The 25,032-nt window shown below is 47.3% G+C and overlaps 1 protein-coding gene across 3 annotated transcripts in view; it reads right to left on the bottom strand.

Moving 5' to 3' along the window:
* PNPLA7 (patatin like domain 7, lysophospholipase) overlaps window positions 1-25,032 on the bottom strand; it is a 129,850-nt gene that overhangs the window by 20,147 nt on the left and 84,671 nt on the right. For all 3 annotated transcript variants that reach the window (XM_030286893.4, XM_072936736.1, XM_030286894.4), the window contains exons 27-28: window positions 10,633-10,789; window positions 4,136-4,252 (exon numbers count right to left, since the gene is read on the bottom strand). In XM_030286893.4, coding sequence (XP_030142753.4) covers window positions 4,136-4,252; window positions 10,633-10,789 — 274 coding nt within the window. The remainder of the gene's footprint in view (window positions 1-4,135; window positions 4,253-10,632; window positions 10,790-25,032) is intronic.

Below are 25,032 nucleotides of genomic sequence, written 5' to 3'. Positions count from 1 at the left end.
AGGGTAACACAACAGTGGGAAATGCAGACCAGAAGGAGGGTGAGACACAAAAACGATGGCTAAACCAAGAGCTTTGAGAGTTTTTTCCATGGGGCCAGAGCAAACCACCCAGCCCTGCTCCGGGCAGGGGAAGTTTTCCCTCTGGTTTCAGCTGCGTCTCACCTCCCACCTGCTGGAAAAAGCAAAGGGGAAGGTGGCCTCCCAAGTGTGCAGGGCTCTGCTGGAGAGAGGACAGTTTTGGAAAGTTTCCATGGTGTCTGGTGAAACGGTAGCTGCCAAGGGGAAGCAGGAGGACTTGTCTGAGTAAATTGAGCTTGTGCCCAGGAACAGCTGATGCTGCTCTGTCAATCAGAAAACTTGAATCAAGGCTGAAGAGGAAAACCTGCCCTCCCAGGCAGCCTTTGTTCACTGGATATGGTGTCTGGGCCTTCTCCAGCACAGCTTCAATGGGCCTTAAACCCAAAGCAAACACAGATTTGGAATGCAGGAGGACCACCGGAGCTGGAAACCCTCCCTCACTGGCCAGGCTGTAACTCCTGGTTGTGATTTCTGTGCTGTTCAGCCTGAAATTCTGCACTGCCAAGAAGCAGGGTTTTTCTGGTGAATTTAATCTCTTCAGCAGCTCTGCAAAGCTGGTGGGACTGGGGAGGGCTCACAGGCACAACCCCAGTGATAATGTGGGTAATGATAACCCCAGTAAATGCCAGAGCAAAGTGGATTAATAAAGTGTGATTACAAGAGAATTAGGGTGCCTCTCCATGCTGAAGATATTCTGGGGATTGCAGTTCTCAGTGCATCAACCACATACTAAGCAGAAATAGGGGAATGGGAGAAGAAGCCTCTCTGACACCTCCTTTCATGTTCCTGCAAACACCTGCACAAAGCAATCTAACCCAAGCCCTCCCACGCAGCAATAAAACATCACTGCTCAGGGATTGTTCCACTGATTTTGGAACAGAGCATCATTCAAGTCTGAAACAGGACTTAATAAAAGTCTTGTCTGATTCCTCACACCTGAACCCCCAGCTGAGATGATTTACAAGGGCATTTTGGCATGGGGATAAGAATTCTGGCAAGGAGAATAAAAATTCCAGAGGCTGATGTTCTAACAGAAGAATGAGTAATTCAAGAGGAAAGTAGCTCTATTTCTTGATGAATTTCCTTCTAGCACCCTGGTCTGTGTGTCCAAGTGCCCTATCCTGGGTTTGGGTGTGCCCCGTGAGGGTCTCACATGGATGATCCCAGCTTGGGGAGTGCCTGTGGCTGGAAGCAGTGATGGGGTTTTTGTCACCAGGGCCCCCACACGAGCTGGGAATCAGGAGACACCCACGTTACAAGGGTTGGCAGAGAGCAAATTTCAGAGAAAATGGAAACCTCCCTTCCAGTGTCAGAAATAACAGCTCAACGTCAGCTCCTGCCTCCATGGGGAGAGGGGTGAGGCTCTGTGGGAAGCACAGGGGTGTCACCTCACAGCCACAGCAGCACAAAGGAGGATCTGGCACAGAGCTTCTAAGTTTTAAACTTTCCTAAAGCCACGAGGGTCAGCCCCTCAGGTAGGAAGTTCCCAGGTTTTCCTGGGATCACTGCAGGTCCTCTCAGGAAGGAGCAGCTGTGGCCAAGCACCCAAACACAACCTCTGGAATTAATTTTTACTGATAGGAATTTCCAGGTAGAAATCACTTCTACCCAGCCAAACCCACAATAGCCAGGGAGAAAAGATGGAAGTTTGTAGTTTGGTCCTTTAAATACTTTGAAAAAATACTTTTTCAAGGTTCCTGGCTCAGCTCCTGTTACTTTCTCACAGTCCCTTTACCCTGGGGCAGCTCCCAGTTCCAGGACTGGTTACCCCACAGTGAGAGTGGGAATTGCAATGAAGGAGTAACTCCCTCTTTCCTGGCTGAGCTACACAACATTTTTCCTTATTTATCTGAGGGAATTGTTCCCACAGGAGGAAAGCCTGGGCATGGACTGAGGGCACATGTGCACAGAGATGATGCTGCTGGATGCCTCAGGAGTGGATTTCTCTCACACAAAACCTTCCTGTGGCTGCAAGGGAAGACCAGAATATGCAACTACAGCTGTTGAAATTCCTAAGTATGGAATCTGCTGCATCTTAAAAAGGAAGTACAATGAACTGACTGCTGGAATCCAAAGCAGAGATAGACAGAAATGGCCTCAAGTTGCACCAGGGGAGGTTTAGGTTGGATAGAAGGAAAAATTTCTTTATGGAAAGGGTAGTCAGGCATTGGAACAGCTGTCCAGGTGCCGGAGCTCACCCTCGGTCAGGGGTGGCTCCGTGTGGTGGTAAAGTCTCTCCTCCAGCCCGAGCTTCCAAAGAAAGGCTCAGCAGTCTCTTGTTGATCAGTCTCAAGGCAGTTTATTGCAAGTTATCTAAAAGATTTTCTTCTGGGGCTGCTGTGGTTTGCTCACAGCTCAGGCAGAGGCACACACACACCCTGACATCCTCTCTGACTCCCGACTGCTTCTTCTCTCCCTGCCCAGGGCTGTGCTGTCTTTTATATGGTACATTACGTGTTACATGGTTACAGTTTTTCCCCAATGCCCATTACCTATATTAAATGGTGCTTTTCTATCTTTTATATGGTACATTACGTGTTACATGTTACATTTTTTCCCCAATGCCTATTACCTATATTAAATGGTGCTTTTCTATCTTTTATATGTACATTACGTGTTACATGTTTGCAGTTTTTCCCCAATGCCTATTACCTATATTAAATGGTGCCTTTCTACTCTAAACCAATCTGTGAGTGCCAACATCACCAAGAACATGGAGGTGAGGAAGGAGAAAGAGGGAGGATAGGGCAGGCCCAAATCCCTCCATCTTAAACCTCTGACCCCCATGTACAAAACCAAAACCCCCCTGTACAGCACTCAAAAATTCTTCCCTCTACTTTGTGACTACTTCTACTCTAATATCTAAACTTTTGTGACTTCTTGTTCTTCCTGCAAGGTTGGTAACTCATTCCATGGCTCAAACCCAAAATCACAGCTGTTTCCAGCTGCCTGCCAGGGTCTCAAATGCTTCTGACCTGGGCCCGGAACATCCAAAAATGTCTGAGGGACATTTTGAGTTCCGACACCCAGGGAAGTGACAGGAGTCACCATCCCTGGAAGTGCTCAAAAGCCATGTGGATGTGGCACCTGGGGACAGGGGTCAGTGGTGGCTTTGTCAGTGCTGGGGGAATTGCTGGATTCAGGGATCTGAGGCCTTTTCCAACCTTGATGATTCCAGGATTCTCTAAAGCTTGCTTGTCTGCAACACCATCCCCTCTGCACAGCCAACTGCTATTTTAAGCCACATGATGATTAATCACTTACTTTCATATTTGCATTTAGGTAGGGAATGTTTAGGATTATTTTTACCAAATATATTTAAAGTGTATACAGTGTTAATTTGCTACATGATCTTTCATCACAAGGATGCAAACACAGGAATAATTTGGTTGAAATTGCATATCAGGTGAAATTCCAAGGCTACCCAAACACTCTCTGAGCTGAGTAATGTAGGAAGACAAACACTGACAATGTGCCTGACAATCTGCTGCTGCTGAGGGAAGGGAAGAGGTGCATTCCAAAGGTGGCTCTTGGCTCAGGTGGACCCCACAACACCCAGCAACTACAAAAAAGGTCACCTTGTGCAAACCAGGACTCAAAGGACTCTGCCATTATTGCAGTTTTCAATAGGCTGCTCAGAAAAAATCACTCCAGCTTCAAAACTAAAATTCAAAAAAGCCAAAGCCATCACAACCCAATTCAAGCCCTTCTCTGGTGTGCCCCTAAGGTCTCTGAGACCTGATTTGCAGAAAAAAAATTATGAAAACAGTCTCAGCTGTTCTTCTTCAGTGTCACAATTTTCACTTCTTCTCTCAGACAATGAAATCCTTTTGTCAAACTGAAATAGCTACAAATAATTTACAGTTTGTGTTTTCTAAATCCACCAAAAAGAGCAGGCTCCTTCCTGCAGCCACGGACCACCACAATCACAGTTTCACCACATTTTCAGTCACCCAACAGCTCTAGATTTCCATATCAGGATGGAAAAAAAGCTATTTCTGCTCCAACAGAACACAGGGACATAATTTCCTATCCATAAGGTGAATAAACAACTTACCTCTATCTGTTTATCTTTGAAGATGTTGTTGATGCTGTTGTTAAAAGCTGCTCCAGAAAACATAGAGGTTATTGGGTATGTCAAGTCTAGAATAGTCTTAAACACCGAGTTCATAACCTAAAAAGGGGAAAAAAAAAAAGGCATCTCAAAGGTGAATACAGGCCAGAATCCATAGGAATATGTGCATTAAGCCTGCAATTCCAGAGACATCCCATTCCAGAGTTCAAAGCTGACATGCTGGAAGCACAGAAAGTATTGAGGGGACAGAAATACAACTGCAAAATCTACAACCAGGAGCTCCCTGTGTGGTAAATTTACACTCAGCAAACCCCAAAGCAGAAGCAAGATCTGCTATAAAGCTCTGCAAGAAGGAGCTTTGCTTCCCCTGTGCCCCAGAAGAGCCCAGAGCAGCGTGCCCAGCACAGCCCTCAGCCCTGCACGAGGCCACCCATGCTTTCCTTTTTCCATTTTCACATTTTTCACAATTTTCACAATTTAAAAAGATGTTTGAGTTGTTGTCTTCCTCTCCACTACCCTTCCCACAGCACCTGTGTTGGTTCAGAGGTGTGGGAAGGAACCCAAAAATCCATGGCAGAGGAATTGCTTCATCCATCTCTTCTCATTTGGGGATCACACCCAATTTTTCTCCCAGACTTAAAGCTTTTCTCTGCCTCAGTGGAAGCATTTAGAAAATCATGTCTGGGATTCTCCGGGACTCCAACAAAGTTCAGTCAAGCACATGTCACAGAGCTTTAAACACTTTCTATGGAGCAGGGTCCATTTTTTGTCATTCCCAAAGTCAGTTACTGGGATGTGTTATGGACCCAGCATTTAACCACTGCAAACTCAGCACCAGCAAGGGAAACCAAACCACACCAGATTTATTAAATCACTGCAGGTCCCTGCACACCAGCCCTTCTAACACACAGATCCTGGAATTAAGCTTTCACAGATTCCTTTTCTCTCCATTTCAACAGCATTATTACACCTATGTACTGACCTACAAGAGAAAATGATGAAAATTCCTAAACTTTATGGCATTATGGCCATAGTATTTTCCCATAACCATGCTATTGCTGTCAAATCCTAAAAAATCTTAACAAAATTCAATGTTTAATATATTACACCATAGTCAAAATATAAAAGAAGACCACAAACCCCAATTAATTCCTTTCAAATTAGATATGATTTCACTGGATGAAATATTTCCATGAGATGAAATATTTTCTCTCTTTACATGTTCTCTGTAATTTAACAATTCTCAGAGATCAGGGCATCCTTCCCAGGCAGACACATGGAACAGCCTCAAACCTGCCAGCTGTTAAAGCAGCTGTGAGCAACATCTGGCCTTGGCTTTACTCTGGCAGTGATTTAAGAGCAGCAGGTTCAGCCTACATTGTCATGTCCAGCTGCTTTTAAATTTCTGTCAGGGATCTGCCCAGAGAACACGAGTGCAAGGATAAAAAAAAAGATCATTAAGAACAAGGATGGGAAGAGGAAATGTGGGAGAATGTAAAAGGCTGAGCACAAACCCCAGGATGAAGCTTCATTCACATCTTCACTCTGGGTTTGATGTGCTGAGGACAGTGTGCCAACCTAACTATAGAATGCTACCCACAGCTTCAGAGGGAGATGGAATTAGTGCTGCACCTAAAATAGGGATCAGGTCTCTTCAGAATGATTAAATCAGGGGAAGAGGCATCTACAAAGAGCCCTTTATTTAATACTGAAGAAAAACCTCTCCCACTCAGCAGCAGCCATCAGGCTTCCCTTGCTGCACATGGTATTTATGATGCTGAGCCTCCACATTTCTCCTGATCCTGACAATCATGATCTTGCCCATGGACAAAATACTTCCAATTAACAGTTATTTCTTAATATTCTCATTTCTCAGAGCTGGAAGGTGCCCTTTAGCTGAAGCTGAGGCCAACAGCCTCCCTCAGCCTTCCAGGAATAGCTGCAACCACCTCCTGTTCCCCAGATAACTCCAGTTAAAGATCACCCTCTGGAGAGGCAGACAGAGCTGCTGGCTCCTGCTCCACTTCCTCCCAGGAGCTCCGGGATCAGCTCCAGCAGCTCCAAGAGTTTCATCCCCTGACACCACCAGGATGAGAAGCCCAGCCCTGAGCCAGCTCTGCCAGTGCTCTCAGGGTTTGCAGGTCATGGAATCATGGAATTTTTTGGGTTGGAAGTACCTTAAAAATCGTCTCATTCCACCCCTGCCATGGGCAGGGACACCTTCCACTGTCCCAGGCTGCTCCCAGCCCCATCCAGCCTGGCCTTGGGCACTGCCAGGGATCCAGGGGCAGCCACAGCTGCTCTGGGCACCCGTGCCAGGGTCACCCACCCCCATAGGGAGGAATTTCTTCCCAATTCTTCATTAACTTCTCATGAACTTTCATTATGACAGCTCTGCTGCAAGATGAGTTTTCTTTTTAAAAAGACCTTCAATCCTAAAATAATTTTTTTAAATGACCCTAGGGTATAAAAAACTTCAGCAAGGAAGGGACAAGGGTCTGCTCATAGAGCAGAAGGACAAGAGCAAAGGCACGTGATGATGGGTAAGAGGAATTGTCATTCTGGCTCTTTTGTTCTTTGATGCAGCATTGTGGCAAACCGGTGTGAAAAGCCAGTATCATCACAGGATTTTTCAGTGTTCCTGACTATAAAACACCCCCAAGGTTATAGGAAAACTTATGCAACAACAAAAATTTCAAAGAGATCCAGTATTTTTTAAACTACGCAAAAGATCATGCAGTGCCTTCTCAGCACTCACCCATAAAGTTTCGATAAAACAAGGAAAGGAATTCACACACAAAAAAATGTTAAATCAATACAATAAAAAAATAACTCAGGGCTAGATGAGGATTGGCATGATGGAAAAAAAACCAAGGCTTTTCCTTGGTTTCTGATTTCTGGCCAGATCTGCTCATTAAAGCCCAGGATCTCTCAATGTACAAACAGAGCAGGGTCAGAGGTAGAACCTCCCGACTCCCTGGGCAGAACCCCCACATTTATTTGAGCTGTCAGTGCCCCCAGACAGTGACAGGCAGCAAATGGTGCCTGTGTCCCACCCAGCCAGCCCCTATCCCCATTAGGAGCAGTGTTTTAGCCCCACACACACCTATAACCATATTGCTTTCAAAGAATATTCCATCCTTGTGAAATGTTTCTACTTTGAGATATTGATCCTCCAATTGAATAAAACAACAATCTGCAAACACTAAAGCTTTGGCTTGTTCACTTTGCTGGTTAAATAGAGGTGCAGAAGACACACAGAGACAATAAACAGCAACTAATCTGACTGGGAATTTTCATATTTCCACCTGTATTTTGACAAGAGTAATTTATTTCTTCACTGCTTCATTAGGTGCAGAAAACACATCCCCTTAAAAATATCCCTTCTCCTGGCACCAAGTGTACAGCTAGAGAGATGCCAATTTCTAAAAATACCAAGGAAGAGAAATAAATGCAGGACAAACAGCATCCAGTCTGATGGATTAAAAAGAGAGATAAGAAAAGCTCAGAGTTAACTAATCCATCCCAATGAAGACATTTCCCACGTGGCCCCAGGCTGCACTGACAGCAACCTTCAGCAGCACAGCTCCAGAGGAGCAGGATCTGCAGGTCCTGGAGCAGAGAATGCTCCAGCCTTTCTGCCTGGCTGCTCCTGGGGACAGCAGGGAAGGTCCCATTTGGGACATGGCAATTTGGGGATTATCTATGGGATATTTCAGCTCTCTCACACTCAGTCCCTTCAAATGAATCTTTCAAGAATCCCCAACAAACCTCCTGGCTGTTTCCTACACACTGGGGCTCCTTTCCCCTCTCCCTGCTCAGCATTAACACCATACAAGAGCCAACACTGATAAAAGATTTCCAAACTCTCTGCACATTGTGATCTTGGAGAGGGGATTTTGTGGCTCTCTTCAGGTTGCAGCCATGCTGCTGGACACACCAGCGGGAAGGGCAGGCTTTGCTTTTGTTCTCCTCAAACCCTTAGACAACTTCTGGGTTGGACACAGACCTGCAAGAACACTCATGGAAGTCCTCATGAAAATCCATTCTTCATTAATAAGATGAAATGTTTGCTCTAACAGAGGTCAATCACTTATCTGCAGGCTTCAAGGAACCAAAACCTGAAACAGCCCCAGGCCAAAAACTGCCTTTTACCTTGTGAAATGTTCTCTGACCTTTTGCAATTTGTGCTCAAAAGTTCATCAACAGATTAAATGCCTTCATTTCATTTCTAGCTATTCCTAATAAAAGTGACTGTGATTCCAGCTCTGGCAAGCTCCAGAGTGGGAACACAGCCCTGAGAAGCCCAGGAAACAGCTCCAGCTCTGCCTCACACCCTGCACAGGGCAGACCTGACAATAGGAAGAGAATCCTCTGGACAAATGCACAGAAGAAAATTCCATGGCTGAAGCTTAACCAAGAGCTGGGAGAGAGGGCAGAGAGCCCCTGGGGGCTGGGAAAGCTGGGAGGCATCAGCACCCACTCAGATGCTGCTGTCCTGGAAGCACAAGGTGGGAGAGAGAGAACAAGGTTAAGGGATGTCTGACACAATTCAATGCAGTTGGTTTTATGTCTTTAATCTTGAGCCTCCCCCAGGTTTGTGATTCCAGCAAACTGCTCTGGATCATAAACAGTTTATGTTTTGGGTGCTTCCCAAGCCAGCCAGGCACAGGCAGTTCTTAAATAAAAAGCAAAAATCCATATTCTTCTGGCAAGCAGTGGTGGGGAGGTGAATCAGTCCCACAGCACTCTGCCCCCCGGGACATCCCAGGGCCTCAATCCGGATTTCAGCTCCTCACACAATCCATCTTCCCAGAGACAGTTTTTCTTGCAAAGCCATGGCAGATTAGAGGATCCTTGGGAGACATATACAGTGAGCACTGTTTATGTCTCCCAAGGATCCTCTAATCTGCCAATGACAGGATTCTGTTTCCCCTGAAACCCAAGACCTAAGACTCTTAATCTTATCCATAAAATTCCCTATGTCGCTTTATTTTCAGTAAGAAAATCTACGGGAAAATGTGGGGTTGACGTGAAAAATACAAACTTGCAACCAGCAAACTTCAGAAATAACCTCACCCTCAGTCAGTCTGAACCAGTGATCTTGTCCATGGACAAAATACTTCCAATTAACTGTCATTTGGGACAGTTTTCATCCAACATCTGATCAATAAATAAAACCAAGGCCAGGCTGGAGAGGGCTGGGAGCACCCTGGGATAGTGGAAGGTGTCCCTGCCCATGGCAGGGGGTGGAATGAGATGATCTCTAAGGTCCCTTCCAATCCAAAACAATCTTTGATTTCATGATAAATAAACTCACCCAATTAAGTCAGTATTTAAAGCAACCTTCCCAAAACTTGGGTTAACTTTGAAAATCAGTTTTTGTTTGTATTAAATGCTGAAAGTTAGGAACTTCTCCTGACCCAGAGTGCTGTGGAGTGCACAGGCAGGACCAGGAGTGACACATTTGGGAGTTATTTAGAGAAGGATTACCTCAGTCACTCAGTTCCACTGACACATGACAGCATGTGAGAAAGAGAGAGAATTACACAAAAGAGAAACACATTTGTTGAGAGCTGGAAAGGAAACAGGTCCCAGCACATAAAACAGAATATAAAACAAAGATAACAACAGGTGAGCACACTGAAACAACATCACTGTGCCTTGACAGCGTGACCAGGATTTGTGCAGAGCTAAGCCAGGCAGCTGCCTCCTGACTCCTTGGACATGGAGCAGCTTTTCCAGGTGCTCCATCACTGCCAGGCAGGGCTTGTTCTGTGGCACAGACACTGAACTTCAGGAGGCTGCACCTTCCTGGGGTGCTGCTTGGGCCTTGCTGTGCCTGGGCCTTGCTCCACTGAGGAGAGAAGCACAGCATTCACAGTGGAGGGAATTCAGCACTCCCAGGGAAGACAATTCAACGCTCCCATGGGAGGAAATTCAGCACTCCCAATGGAGGAAATTCAGCATTCCCAGTGGAGGGAATTCATAATTTCCACAGGAGGGAATTCAGCAGTTCCCAGTGGAGGGAATTCAGAACTCCCAAGGGAGGGAATTCAGCACTCCCAGGGAAGAGAGTTCAGCATTCCCAGTGGAGGGAATTCAGCATTCCCACGGGAGGGAATTCAGTGCTCCCATGGGAAGGAATTCAGCGTTCCCATGGAAAGGAATTCAGCATTCCCATGGGAGAGAATTCAGCATTCCCAGTGGAGGGAATTCAGCATTCCCAGTGGAGGCAATTCAGTGCTCCCATGGGAAGGAATTCAGCGTTCCCATGGGAGGGAATTCAGCATTCCCAGGGGAGAGAATTCAGTGCTCCCATGGGAAGGAATTCAGCGTTCCCATGGGAAGGAATTCAGCATTCCCAGGGAAGAGAATTCAGCATTCCCATGGGAGGGAGCACTGTCAGTGCAGAGAATTCAGTGCTCCCAAAGGAGGGAACATTCCCAGTGGAGAGAATTCACGTTCCCAGTGCTTACCATGGCCCACTGGCGAGCTTTGATCCTCATCTGGTTGTAGCTGCGCTCCTCGGCGTACAGGGCGCTCATGAAGGCGCCGATGGACGTGCCCCCGATCATGTCCACGGGAATTCCAGCCTCGATCAGCGCCCGGATAACGCCCACCTGGGAGCAGCCCCTGTGCCGAGGGAGGGAAGGGAAAGAAGAGCCACTGTCAGCCAAGCAGTCATTGAAGGAGTCATTGAAAGGCTGGTGATGAATGGGGCCTCCTAAGGAAGCCGAGCCCGCGCCAGCTGAGCTGCCAATCTCTGCTAAACAAGCCCCGGTGCCAGGAACAAACATTCTGAACGCAGGAATCCTCCCAGAGGATCCCAGGGAACACAACCACGCAGCCTGGATCAGTGGCAAAGGCAGGGAGATGAAAGCAGCCAAGAGCTGAGCTGGTGGACGGGCGAGGGGAACGTCAGCGTGGATTTGAGGGAGCAGAATCTACTGGGGTCCCCCCAAAGCACCCAGGAAAGGCTGGAGTTCAGAGCCCTTCCCACGAGTTTCTTTCTTGGTCATTCTCCACAGAAACTGAGCCAGCCTGGGGTATTGGGAGGGGGCACCACACGGATTAATAATGAATTTGAAGGTGGAAACAAAAGCAAGCAGAGACAAACAGTGATGAGAAGGCAGAGGTTGAGTCTGCACACAAGCCTAGGAGAAGGGCAGATGAGAAGCCAACTTTTGAGGATGACACAAATTCCTTCAGGAAAGTAAACTTATTCCTTGCTTTCAAGTGCAGAAGGAATTCTGAGCAACAATGGAGTCAGGTGATAAACAACAGATGAACCTCAGTGCTGATGGAAAAAGTGGAAAACAGAAGCAGCAACACCCCTGCAGCAACTAGCTCTTATCCAGCTCTGCCAACATGGATTTGGGAACCCCTGGGGATATTCCCTACTGAACCTACTGTTCAGTGCAAGTTCAAGTGGCAAATCAAAGAAACCAGAATAAAACAGAAAACATAAGAACACACATCCAGGACAGGCCAGCGTTTCGAAAATGGCAAGCAAGCTCAGACTTCTCACCCAAAAAAAGAGCAGAACTTAAAAATGACAGAGAAAAGCACAGAAGGTGACAGAATATGGGATGGACTGCACAGGAAGAGAAAGTAAACTGGAATCACTGACTGGGGAAGATCCTGACTGATGGGAAACAGGCAGGGCCAGCAATGATATCACCACACGGAGATTTTAATGGAAAGGAAAGAATTTGCAGACAGGTGTATGTAGAGCACAAACTGGGGAAAGCCACTGTTACCACATGCTGGAGAGGTCAAATCACAAATGGATTTTAATGTGGAAAGGATGAATCAAAGGTACCAGGCTGTCAGTGGCTACTAAACATGACAAATGGGAGGTGCAAGCTGGTGCTCAGGAGGCTCAGAAGCTGCTAATTGCTGCTCCCCACCAGCAGAAATGAGACAGCAGAGGTGGAACCTTTGATCTGATCCTATGGACAACTGATCATATCTGATCTTTTATCCCCTAGGGGGAGAGGGATCCCTGCCTATCCCACAGAACCATTATAGAAACACAGAACACAGCAGTGGAGGCAAATTGCCCTTCCAAACAGTGCAAAGCTACAGCCTCTGCTTTCAAATGCTCTGTCCAGTGAATAAGAAGCATTTTTGATTAGTTCATCCCACCTGGATGGATGTTTTGCAGTCTGGGCCATAAAGCAATAAAAAAAAAAATCTTCCTTTTACCATTTTCATCCCATTTTCTGTCCCCCACAGTTTGCTCTATTTCCATCCTCCTTCCCCTTGCTGTTTACATCCCATAAATACTTGCTAACAGCTGCCAAGTCCACCGTAGGTGTCACTTGGCCAAGCAATGCTGATCACATTCTTTCCATCCAAATAAAGCCCCTCCAGCTGCTGAAATGCTTTGGGACAGGTTCGTGGTTATCCTGGGTGTAAATGACTTCAATGACAGATCTGTGCTGCTGCAATCCAAGAGCAGAAAATGGCTCATTTCGCTTTCCTCTCCAAATTCCCCTTCTCCTCTTCTTCTGCTTCTTCCCACAAGATGCCCTGAGTTAAAGAATCATACTTTTATCCTGCCCATTGTTTCAAGGCTTTTAGAGTGCAGCTATTTTGGTACTCTGCTGCTCGTGCCTGGCACTCCCCACTGCCTCAGCCCCAATACTCCACAAGGAGCAGACCTTTCCCTGCACCTCCTGCTCTCTGGAGACAGCCCACATCAGGTGCCTTTCTTAGGGCACCTAAAGGTACCCTAAAGTGAAGTATCTTAAAGCATTTTCTGCTTAGAGGACAATTTTAAACAGGCCATGAGTAACTCCAGACTGGATTCCCTCCCTTTAACTGCTTCTCCTGATTCATGCATCCATCAATACAAAGGATTTGATGGGAGTGCTCTGGATTTGTTCCTATTTTGCTGCATGATACTTTTACATAAATAACAAAAGATCATTATTTATTGGCAAGTCATCCTCTACCTAATGCATCCACAGAGTCCCTGCCAATACCTCACTAATGTGACAGCCACAGATCTCCAACAGATTTCACTGATCCCAAAGCAAAATGGGAATCAAAGTCCTTCTCTTGCTTGTAAAGGAACCTCCCATAAGCTGCCTGACTAAATTATGTTTCACTTATTCCCAACCACAAAGCTGACTCTTCCAGCACCAACACCCTGAGCAGGAGCATTCCTGGAATTTTCAAACTAAATCCTGAAGAAAAGATAAATGTGCTTGAGCCCGCCCTTTTCTCCAGGTACCACCTGACCACCTGAAAGATAGAAATGGGGATTTTTTTCCCCCTTCTCCCTACAGCTTGAGGCCATCACAGCCCCAGCAATGTTACTACATGGGACTTCTCAACACCTCCTTGCAGTTGGTTCTGTCCTGGGCACTTCCCAGCTCCCCAAACACGAGCAGGCTGCCAGGGGAAACGTGTGCCAGCACCTGCCTGGCACTCATCCCCTCTGACAGCATCCCTGGGCTCCCACAGGGCTGCACTGGGCAGCTGCAAACTGAAGAGGAAAGAAATTGAAGCCAGGAGCAAGATCCATGTTAACAGCCTGAGGACTAGTGCAGAAAAAAAACCCAGGGATCGTGCACTACTTGTAATACCAGGCCAGATTTCACAGGGGACATGTCCTGGTTTAGGGAAACACGGAAATACAAGTGTTGGGCTAGAGGAGCACAAAGGGAGATGGATAACTTGTGCCAGTGCTGTACCTGCACAGCAGTGACAACACGGGACAGGGAGAACCGCCTGGTGACACAGAGCTGAATGTCACTCACTGCAAAGGGCCAGGGGAGTGCAGCTACAGGGGAGGAAGGAGCACCCCACAGAGCGTCCCTGGAGCTGCACATGCAGCTCTCCTCACCCTAGAGCTGCCTGAAGGAGCAGCTGGATGCAGCACCTCCCCTGCCAGGACCAACATTGCTCCAGGACAGTGACAAGGGGCCAAGGAACAATGATCTACAAGATGACTTTCAAATAATTTCTATCAGAACCCAAAGATTTGCCCAGGAGGTGCAATCAGTATCTGAACAAAAACTCTTTTCCAATGCATACAGTGCCTAGGACAGGCCTGATTCATTAATGTCCTTTGCAGAGAGAGCTGAACCAGCATCATCCAGCTCAAGCAAGAGCTGGGAGCCAGGGCCAGGCTCTGTTCTCAGCCCTGCCACTGCCTCAGGCTGACCTGAGCAACACAAAGCAGGGGCTGCTCTGGGCATCAGCTGCCCCAAGTGCTGCTTTCTGCACTGAGCAGCTCAGCTCATGCTGAATGAGCCTCCAGAAGCTGTGCTGGCTAAACTCCAAGCACCATTCATTGCTTACTACTCGTGGTCACAAGGAGGTCACTTGGTCTGGTTGGGACAAGAGGAGACTCAGAGGAGTGCTCACTGCAGTTCCAGGTTCCTTGTGAGGGGAAGATCAGAGGGACAGCTCTGCATGACCAGGGACAGGAGCCAGGAACGGCTGGAGCTGGGCCAGGGCAGCTCAGGCTGGAGAGCAGGAAAGGTTCTTCCCCCAGAGGTGCTGGCACTGCCCAGGCTCCCCAGGGAATGGGCACGGCCCCGAGGCTGCCAGAGCTCCAGGAGCCTTTGGCCAGCACTGCCAGGGATGCCCAGGGTGGGATTTTGGGGGGTCTGAGCAGGGACAGGGGCTGAGCTGGATGATCCTGGTGAGTCCCTTGCAGCTCAGGATATTCTGTGATTCTGGGGAAGAAATTACCACAAAGCAAGGAGAGGAGTTACAGGGTTGGAGACCTTCCCTCAGCACAGCACACACAGAGAGCTCAGCCTTTCTGCCAGAAGGTCTTACAGGAAAATTCCTGCTGCTGAAATGAGCCCTTGCTTTCATCCCCTGGGGAAGTGCTGCTGGCATGTGACTGTAATGCACGAAGGCCGGAGCAGAACTGATGAAAGGAAAATTCCCCTGTGAGCTGTGCATGTGCCAGCCCTGCACGTGCTGCCAGAGCTGGGATGAATCTGGCTCAGGAGAAGGCAGCCAGTGCAGCAGGACATCCCAGAGCAGAGTGCCAGCAGGAAGGCAGGCTGTCCTCCTGCCCAGGGGCGAAGGAAACACAGTCAATACAAAACCAGTATTTTGTGCACCAGTATTTCCCCCCCGAGCCACCTTTAACACACCAGCAGGGTGCTGCCTGTCTTTGAAAGAACACCCTGAGCCTGGGAGCAGCCAGAGGGGACACTAAGGGGACAGCCAGGCAAGGCTGCAGCTCAACCACCTCCAAAGTCTGTGTCAGCTTCAAAAAGGAAGCTGGACTGGAAGAGGAATCCAGCCTCACCAGCCCCATCTCTCCTCCTGACTGTTTCCTTTGGCTACAGAAAGATTAAGGCCATGGCTGCTGCAGAGCTCTGCTGTGTCTCCCACCAAAGCCTCCCCAGGGTGGGACACAGCTTCCTGATGGAGTTACCTGGCAAAGGAGGCACAAAAAAAGAGAAATTGTCAAGGGGACTTTATTAAGCTCCATTAGAGCCCGAACAAATATGAATTAAGACACCCTCAGAACCTTAAAACTCCTGAAGCAGCAAAGCCATAAAAGCAGCTTTTTTCCTGGAAGGGTTGTCCAGCCCTTCACAGGCTGCTCAGGGCAGTGGTGGAATCTCCAGCCCTAGAGGGGTTGGAAAGCCACATGGATGTGGCACTTGGGGACAGGAGTTAGTGTTGGCCTGGGCAGTGCTGGGGGAATGGTTGGACTTGATGATCTTAAAGGTCTTTCCAACCTTAACCATTCTGCAGTCTATGAATTTGTATTTACCATGTCCATTTTGAAGACATGCAAAAAGTGGTGCCTTGGGCAACCACTCCCCCAACACTGCTGTGAGCACAAAACAAACTGAGGGTGCCTGAGCTTCCAAGCCCACAGGACTGAAACCCACCCTGAAATCCACCATGTCCAGCACACAGGGAACCCCTGGCACTTCAGGCACCACGATCCCAAAACAGGCTGGTGACTGAGCCTGCAGCTCTCAGAGCACTACAGAACCATTAACTGAGGGGTGGTGGTGGTTCTAGTTCCTTCTTGGAGTCATTGTGGAGGTGTTCCTTGTATTGGGTGAGTGGAAATTGGATGTTGTTTATGTGAAGAGCTACCTGGAGTGGCATCAGGAACGGTGACATAAGGAAAAGCCTCTTCTTTACATAAACAGCAGCATTTTTGGTGTGTTCTGTGGCTGATCCTGGCATTGAGTGGTTCAGTCACTGGCTCAGAAATGGAGCAAGTCTACTACAAGTTGCAACTGGACCATCTCCAACTGGCACCTTGGAGTTCTTGTTGCAGCAGCAATATACCCAAACACTGCTTTGAAATCTAATCCCAGTTATATCTTTCCAATAACATTATTTCTCAGCCTTCCTGACCATAACACTTCCCAGCATGATAAATCAGCCAGAATTATTGCAGTGATTTTCTGCCAGCTCCAAAGGAGCACAGCACCCAGACCTGCGTTTCTGCAGCCATGGTTTCACATGAGCCCTCACAAGGAACTTTCCATCTTGACAACATTAATGAATTGTTAATCAACTAAGCACTGTTTCTAAGCTAAATAGAGGGAATAACCCCATATTACTGGGTTCTCATCCTAACATCCAACAATCAGCAGGATCTCTCTCAGCTGCTGCCCTGGAGGAAGCTTTTTTCCTTCCACAGCCCACACATATTGATCCAGAGACCTGAATTTTTCTTGTCTTCCCCTCCATTAACAACAAACTGATTCCATCCTCCCACTTAGCTTTTCCCCCTGATTCCCACCAACTCCTTAAGCCAGAGCTCAGGAGCCATTTCCCTTTGGCCTTGCCACGCTGCAGAGATCACTCCCTGTGCCAGGCAGGCACATCTGGCAGAAAAAGCATCTCCTCTTTATCACAAACCCAGTGAAATCCCCTTCCTGCAAGAAAATCCAAATACAATGTCCTTTTATAGCCTTGATCTTCTTTCTGCTTTATACACTAACTTTAGAACAAGCTTTAAACAAAGAGATTTGTGCCTGACAGAGAAATAAATGAGCAGAATGTGTTCAGCCCTTCCAGGAGAGCTGTCAGGGCTACCCAGCCCTGGGGTAGCAAGAGGGATACAGGAGGGATACAGGAGGAAGGCATTAGAAGGGAGGAAAAGCACCAAATAGTAAAAGTAAATTATAAAATGCACCAAGGTTTTTGTTTTCTGGTACCAACTGGTATCAGCAGACTCAGAGAGGGACACGGGAGCAGGGAAGGGAGTGAGTGACAAACTGCACCCACTTGGGGATGTCACTAAATCCTGTCCCTTGCTCTGAGCCAAGGAACAATTCAGTTATCATCTGCAAAGGAAGACAGTTTCTTTGGATAACAAATATATCCTCCTTCCCCACCCCTCTGAGATTTATTTATTAAAGTCTTGGAAGAACCCATCCTCAGCACAACATCTGGAAGCTGCAGAAAATAGACCAAAGCACTTTAGAGAATATAATGAAGAATTTCCTTTTTCTTAAGAGGAAAGCTCACTGCCCAGGTAGGGCTGGACAGATTCCCCAAAATCCCAGCAGTGCAAGGATCATACTCCTGAAATAACAGGGACTTGCCTGGAGAGCTTTACAGCTGCTCCATGGGAAGTGAACACAGCACATGCTTTTACATCTGCTAAAAAAAGGTGCAAAACCAGCAACAAGAGCTGACCCACAACTCCACCACCTCCTTGTTTAATTTCATCTGTTTATCAAGGCACTGCTGTGAATAAATGAGTTTGGTGGGAAAGACTGGAGATCAGGACAGGAGAGTCCAGGTAAACCACCTGCAATTAATTTTAAGGGTTTTTAACCAGTATCTTTGAAGTCAATGACTCCCAAGCTCCTGCTGCTTGCAGGGTTTATAGAAGCTGTTATAATCTTCAACCTCTGTGGCAGATGGGAGCAAATGAGCAATCACAGAGGTGCTGCAGATGGGAAAAGGAAAAATCAGATCATTAAGCATTTGTGGGTGCCAATCCATGTGACTTTGTGGGCATGTGATGACCCAACTGTTCCACAGCTCTCTGAGCAATTGGAGTTCAGCTCTGGGGATCTGGGAGCAGCCACAGGGACAGGGGATGTGTGCCTTTCCCCCAACTCACAGGGGGCAGAGCTCTGAACTCCGCACAAACACGAATAAACCGTGATGAAGGGGCCAGGCACTGCCCAGGATGGTCCCTGTGGGAATCCAGGGCTTCCCTCTGGCTGCCCTGGCAGGTCTGGGACCCTGGCAGGGGTCAGGAACCCCCCTGGACAGAGCCCCCAGAGACACTGGCTGTGATCTCTGTCCATGGAAAAGAGTTTTCAATCTTACAGGATGAATTACACGTTCTGAGTGTTTGATATAAGTAATAATTAAGTGTGACACGGGTGCAAAAGTAAAATTTTAGGATTCTAGATTAGGGGTCCAAAGGGGACAAGATGGAGGAAACTGGGTGTGTCTTGCCCTTTTCCTCCTTCTTCATGCCCTCCATGTTTCACTGTGGTGTTGGCATTTTTCTGTTGGTTCAGGCTGGGGACACACTGTCCAACGTAGGTGACAGATATTGGCACGTTATTGTAAATCCAGCACAGGTAGTTTGTGGTATTTAATGTTTGTACCATCCCACTGAGGGCAGAGCCCCACACGCTGCCCTGCAGGACAGAGCTGCGGCAGGGCAGCAGAACATGTTAGAGATAAACAGAATAAACAACCTTGAAACCAGCACAGACCAATTATGGCTTCTGCTTTGGCAACGGGGCTGACAGACAGAGACTTTCTACAATCTCAGAATTATCAATACCTCAGATTCAGACAGTCCCTCCCTGCAGAAATCCAGGCAGAGCCCCTCAGGAGCAGTGAGGCTGCAGCCTCTCCCCAGCCATCTGCAAACTCAGAGCCCGAGGCTCTCAGAGGAGCTCCAGCCATGTCTCAGGAGCTTTGCTCTAACAACAGCAAATAAACTCACTGATTTATTTTTAGGGGTTGTTTTCTGTTTGTTCAAACAGCCTAACTCTAGGGCTGACCTGGATAAGACTCAAATTAGATATCCAAACATACATTATCATCATCTTTTCCAAGTAGGAGCCCATCTTCCTTACCTTACTCATCTGCCCTTTCCTAAGGAGCAGCACAAGTAAAGCACCAAGTCAAAGGCGCAGTTTTATCTTTAAGGATAAAGAGTTTTGCTGCTTCTCTGTTATTTTACCTCCTGAATATTGCCCTGGAATAAATCTAGGTTTTGAAAGATGCTGGGAATCCAGAAGCCTGACTCCGGAATCCAGCCTTCCCTCTGGTTTATCTGCACGTGGCCATGGATGCTCCACTGGCGCCAAGAGCACAGACACACAAGCACAGGACACTTCTCTGAGCACCTACAGGAGCAATCCCAAGCTCTGAAGCCCCCCATGCATCAGTCTGAACTTCAAAAAGGGATATCACACAGAGAAATTGCACTCCTCTGTGCACTGAGGTACAGGTGTTTATCTACACACACAAAAGCCATAACACACTCACCAAACAGCCTCCCCTCCTCCAAAATGCCCCCAGCCAGTTCAGGCTGGCCCTGATGGGGGAAGACTGCAAAGGTCACAAGGATTAACCTCAGAGCTGCCAACTTTCTGCCTTTCCAAAGTCAAAAGACAGACTGGCCTGGTGTACAAAGGAATTACTTTGGAGAACAGGAACTGGAGGAAAGCTATTTCAAGTATTCAGAGGTTGGAGTGGGTTTTTTTTTTCCATGACACAAAACAGATTGAGCCCCCTTTGTATCATTTTGATACTTCCCAGCTGCAGAAATCCTGCTTCCTCAGCTGTTACTGGGCACTGACAGACTGCAGATGCTGCACAGCAAGCCTGATTCTTCCATTTAAACCCAGAGAAGCAGCATTTTTCAAGTTCCTTTCATATATCAGCTTAATTTGCTGGAACTTCAGAACATGATCAGAATGAAGGATGGGACCCTTTTAGCAGCACATACTCTTCAAGACCTGTCTTGCTAGAGAGGAAAGCACAGCCCTTACATGCCAGCTCAGTACCTCCAGCAAGCACTTGGAAATGGAACAGGAATTTCAGGGATGCTGCCTGACTGCATCAGGGGGAGAGAAAGAAAAGACAGCAATTGCAAAAAAAAAAAAAAAAAAAAAAAAAAAAAAAATCCCTGCTCTTGTCTCGTGTAAGCGGCAATCAGGAAATGGTGTGAACCCAGTGCAGAAGGGCCCAGTCTGTGCCAGGCAGGCTCCACCCAGGGCTGCCAGACACCAGGCTGGAGACAGGGATCTTGGCCAGACCCCAGATCCCTCCTGCCAAAGGAGGCAACGATACCCCCAAACCTCAGCAGCCCCTACATAAACACTGCCCATGTCTTGGCACTGCACCCAGACAGCACAAGGGGTCACCTGGTCACCTCTGCCTGCTGGAGTGAAGTCAGCTCCATCAGAATAACTGGGTGCCAGGTTTCAAGCAAATTCCCCAGAGAAATCCAACCCAGGAGGCAGCAGCATAAATCCATTTCCATTTTGAGATAACAACATCCTCCTGAAACCCAAACAACTCCTCCCAGTAATGGTTTGTATTTCTCTTCCCTCTAAGTGCTCCAGAGGCATTTCAGAGCTCCAGAGGGTGACCTGCCCACTGCCCATGCTGTGATTCACCAAAGCAGAGCACAGCTCTGAGGCTCTCAGCATTTCCTCAACCCCCCAGCAGCTGAACCCCAGCCCCATGAAATCCTGCCTGTCCCTTCCTCTCCCCAGTGACTGAACCCTTCAGAGCTGCCAGTGGCTCAAGGCACCAAGAGCACCTTGGAGAGGCTGGAGCTGTCCTTCCAAACCTCTCACAATGAACAATGGTTTTAGCAACAGTTTTGTTCCATAATTTACTTCAGAACAAGCATTTTCTCAGGCTGTTCTCTGAGCACTTTGGGAAAAAACACAACCCTGAATCCAATTTTTCTACATTTCAAGCTGTCAGCTCTGTGCCCTGTGAATTTTAAGCACTGTGAGGCAGGCACACCAAATGAAGGGGATACCTGTGCCCCATTATAAACCACTGAAATCAACATTAAACATTGCAATGAATAACCTATTTGCAAACCTGGTGCAGTCCTGAAGCTCACTGCATGATCTGGAACAATTTCAAAGCAAAGTGTGTTTCTGTTGACACACAGGGACACACCAGGATGGCAAAAAAACTGCCATTTTTTCACAACAGGTGAAAATCTCACAATTTGTGAGAGGACTTGAAAGCAAAGACTGAGAAATTAACTAAAGGGCAGATGTAAAGAAGACAAAAAGGAATGAGTGTGGAGCAAAAACAGTGCAAAGAAACTGAGAAATCTCAATGATTGGATGTGTTAGAAAGGGAAAAGAGATTTACAGACTGGCAGACACAGCCAGGTGGAAAAAAAAAAAAAAGGGAAAATATGTTGTGTATTATCTAGATAGAAATGGAAGAGTGGAGAAACATTGTTAAGAAGTTCTCAAGATATTACTTTTCTGCTCCAACACAAGGAACTGGCCACAACAGCACTTGGGCCCCTTATCCCTCCTGCCCTGGGGTGTCCCTCACCAGACTCAGTCCATGTTAAGTCCTGAACCCATCCAAAGGAGCTGAAAAGCATTTACTGTATTCCAATTTATGTGAGGAACATCAAGAGCCCAGGAAATTCCCACAGGATTTTCTTTCATCCTTTCTGTAACTTCTATATTGAGTGTCTTTAGGATCCCATAGGGGAAAACACTGATCTGTGTTTCTGGCAGTGTTTTCCAAGAGTTTTCCTCTGGAGCTGCCTCCTTCAGGCACCAAATTCCTCCCCTCTCCTCCCACACACGCTAAGAGCACACTGTCTGGGTGCCTGTGGTCAGGTTTAATAGTTTAAGAAAGTAACTCCCCCCATGCTTCCAGTTCCCTCCCTGTATTGGAGGTTCAGTCACCGACCTTAGGAGCTCACCAGCTCCATCTCAGGTTCTGCAGCTCTGCAGTGGCAGTTTAAAACAACATCCACTTCTCACACTTCTCACTCTCTCACACACTCTTCTTTAACCCCATGTAGGGGTTAAAAGCCTCCTATCATGAGTTACTTGTCTTAGCTGAGGAATGAGAATTAATCTTCCTTAACTGCTGGAACTGATTCCAAAGCACTTGCACCATAAAACCTCAGAGTGTCCCCAGGAGGTTCTGTTGTTGCCCAAGACTGAACCCCAGGGTTTCATAACCACGACGCAGAAAAAGGAGTTGCAGACTGCGAAGGGAGCTGTTAGCACCATGGAAGCAAACTGTCCATGTCAAGGACAACACTTTGTTATTTCCACCTCAATTCTCAGCTTTTTATTCCTCAGATGTTGCATCACACACTGGAAGTTGGGCTGTGAAGTGTCAATTCTACCCCTGCACCACCAGCCACCCCCTCCACCCCTTGGAGCCAAACCTTGGTCCTGACCCAGGCCATCATCTAAAATCCTCACTAAGCTCAGATATTTTCTGTGCAGTCTTCCCTGTTTTCTCTCCCTGTGCTTCTCTCTGCCTTTGTGGACCACGGAGCTAAAGATGACATTGCACAAGGGATCTCAGCTCTTCTCCACAGCAGCAGGGCTGGAAACAGACCTTCCCATGCTGCCACTTGACCTTGGGAGAACTAAACACAGCCCCAAAAGGCAGAGGTGCGACTTCCACCCTCCTTTCCTTGCAGCACATTCCTCAGTCATTCCCGCTGTTGCATTACCATGTTACACTGATGAGAATTTAAATGTTCAATAATTCTGTCAGCTTGTCAATTTTTCCTTAACGAATTCAAGCAAGGGAAAGAACAGTGGCTTCATGATTCCTCTCAGGAAAAAATTAGAATTTCACAGGAGACAAGAAAGAAATTTCTACTATCTGCAGTGTGCCTCTTTGCCAAACTCCAGACCTGCACCATGCAGTGCAGAAGTGAAAGTTTCTGAGTTAAAATGGCAAAATCCAATTAAGGAGGAGGCATTGAGCATCTAAGTAACAGGGTAAGCACCAAACCCTGTCTGTTACCAATTACTATGAGAAAAGGACAGAATTAAGAAGCAGCTGCTCTCAGCCAGGATGGGATGACAAGGTTTTGCTTTAAGGCTCCTCTCCGTGTCAGAGTAACAAACCAAACAGAAAAACAAATCAACCCCCAAAACCTACCAGTGTCTTTATTAATCATTTCTGACTCCACACATGAGCATACTGCAGATTCAGCTTCTGTATCCTGCCAGCTCGGCCAGCACTTAACTGCTGGGTGTGTAATTAAAATGCTGTGTCACCAGCCATGGAGCAGCAGCACCACGTTCCTGTGCCTGCTGAAGGCAGCCAGCAGCTCCCCAGACAACCTAAGAAGGAATATCAGATCTCACATCACAGCACTTACTTCCTTAAAGTGTTTTATATGGGTAGATCAGGTCATAATCCCAAACTCAACTCCTCTTTTAGCAGGATGGAGCGGGGGAAGCACCACAGGGTTTGTTCCCAAGCAAGAGCTCCTCACCTCCCAGCCACACTTGCAGGCTAAAAGCACCAACAGTCAGAAAAGGAACATGATCTTCTCAAGATCTCAAAATCTGTTCCAAGTTTTTCCTTATGGTGTGCTGAGAGCTTTGCATCATTTCTTTTCTGCCTTGATTGCTCGAGAACACAAAGGGGCAAAACCCTCCCAAGTAAAGGGAGCCACACTGGGCTCAGCCTCCAAGCAGAAGTTCCTGGAGATGCATGTGAGCATCCACCATGTCCCCAGGTGGCTCTGGGCACATCTCACCTGCTCCTTGCTTGACCCACTGTACAGGACAGTGTGACCTGTGCATCCATTCCAGGCACTGAATGCAGCTCTGCCCATCCTGCCTGTGCCAGGGCTTTGTCCCAGTGCAGACACAGGACAAACAAATTCCTTGTGCCTTCTTGAAGAACAGATCAGTGTCTGGTGGCAGAGACAGGAGGCAGGATTGACAAGCAACTCAAAGTTGCCAGGGTGAGCTGGAGCTGCAGCCAAACATCACAGCCACAGCAAATCCTCCACAGTTTATTCTCCCTGCAATCCCAGAGTCAAACTCAGAGTGCAAAAAGCCAGTGTGATCTCCTGAGAGCAGAACAATTGAGATCTGCTCTCAGGAACTCTCCCAGTCTCTTCATCCCTGGATAAAGCCATTGAAGAGGAAGATAAAGGCAGGCTTTAAGGAGCTCAGCAGCAGCCCATGAGTTTTTCCTTCTCTAAGAGCTTGGAGTGTGAGCACCCTGCACGTGGCACAGGCTGCAGCAGCACAGACAGACACAGGAGACAACAGGAGCATCCATGAGACACACACAGAGATTCCATGATAAAAAGGGCAGAATTTGCTTCTCCTGCTTTTATCCTCCTTTTCCAGAGGGCCAGAGCTGGAAACAAAGGAAAGGCAGAAAGGACAAGTTGCTGAAACAAGCCAAATGCCCAAAATGAAATGGTCTGAGCCACATCTGTAGAGTCAGCAAGAAAACTGTGTGAAAAAAAACCCAGCTACTTGACACATCAAGGACTGAGGTGAGATAATAAGTTTGAGGAGAAAACTAAAGAGAAAAAAGAGAAATGAAAAGATGCCCTGATGAAATATCTATAAATATCCTTTGACAGCAGCTCCTCAGGAGAGGCTGAAATGCTCAGGGTGGGATTGCTGGGGTGCCTGTGCAGGGACAGGAGTAAAGATCCTTGTGGGTCCCTTCCAGCCCAGGATACTCCGTGATTCTGAACAGCTCAACCCATTCTTCTCCCAAAGCCTTGTGATTCCCAGACAGCTCTGTAATAATTATTTACTCCCTAGAAATTTTAGTTTTCAAACAGCTTTGCTAAGACAACCATAGCAAACCAAAGAAGGGGTGGGCTGTATGTGGGAGGGCTAAAGGTCAGGACAATTATTTATGGAAAGTTTATGCCTTTG

This window comes from Taeniopygia guttata, chromosome 17 (assembly GCF_048771995.1).
Source record: "Taeniopygia guttata chromosome 17, bTaeGut7.mat, whole genome shotgun sequence".
Classification (NCBI taxonomy): Eukaryota; Metazoa; Chordata; class Aves; order Passeriformes; family Estrildidae; genus Taeniopygia; species Taeniopygia guttata.
This window is presented reverse-complemented; position numbering and strand designations above follow the sequence as displayed.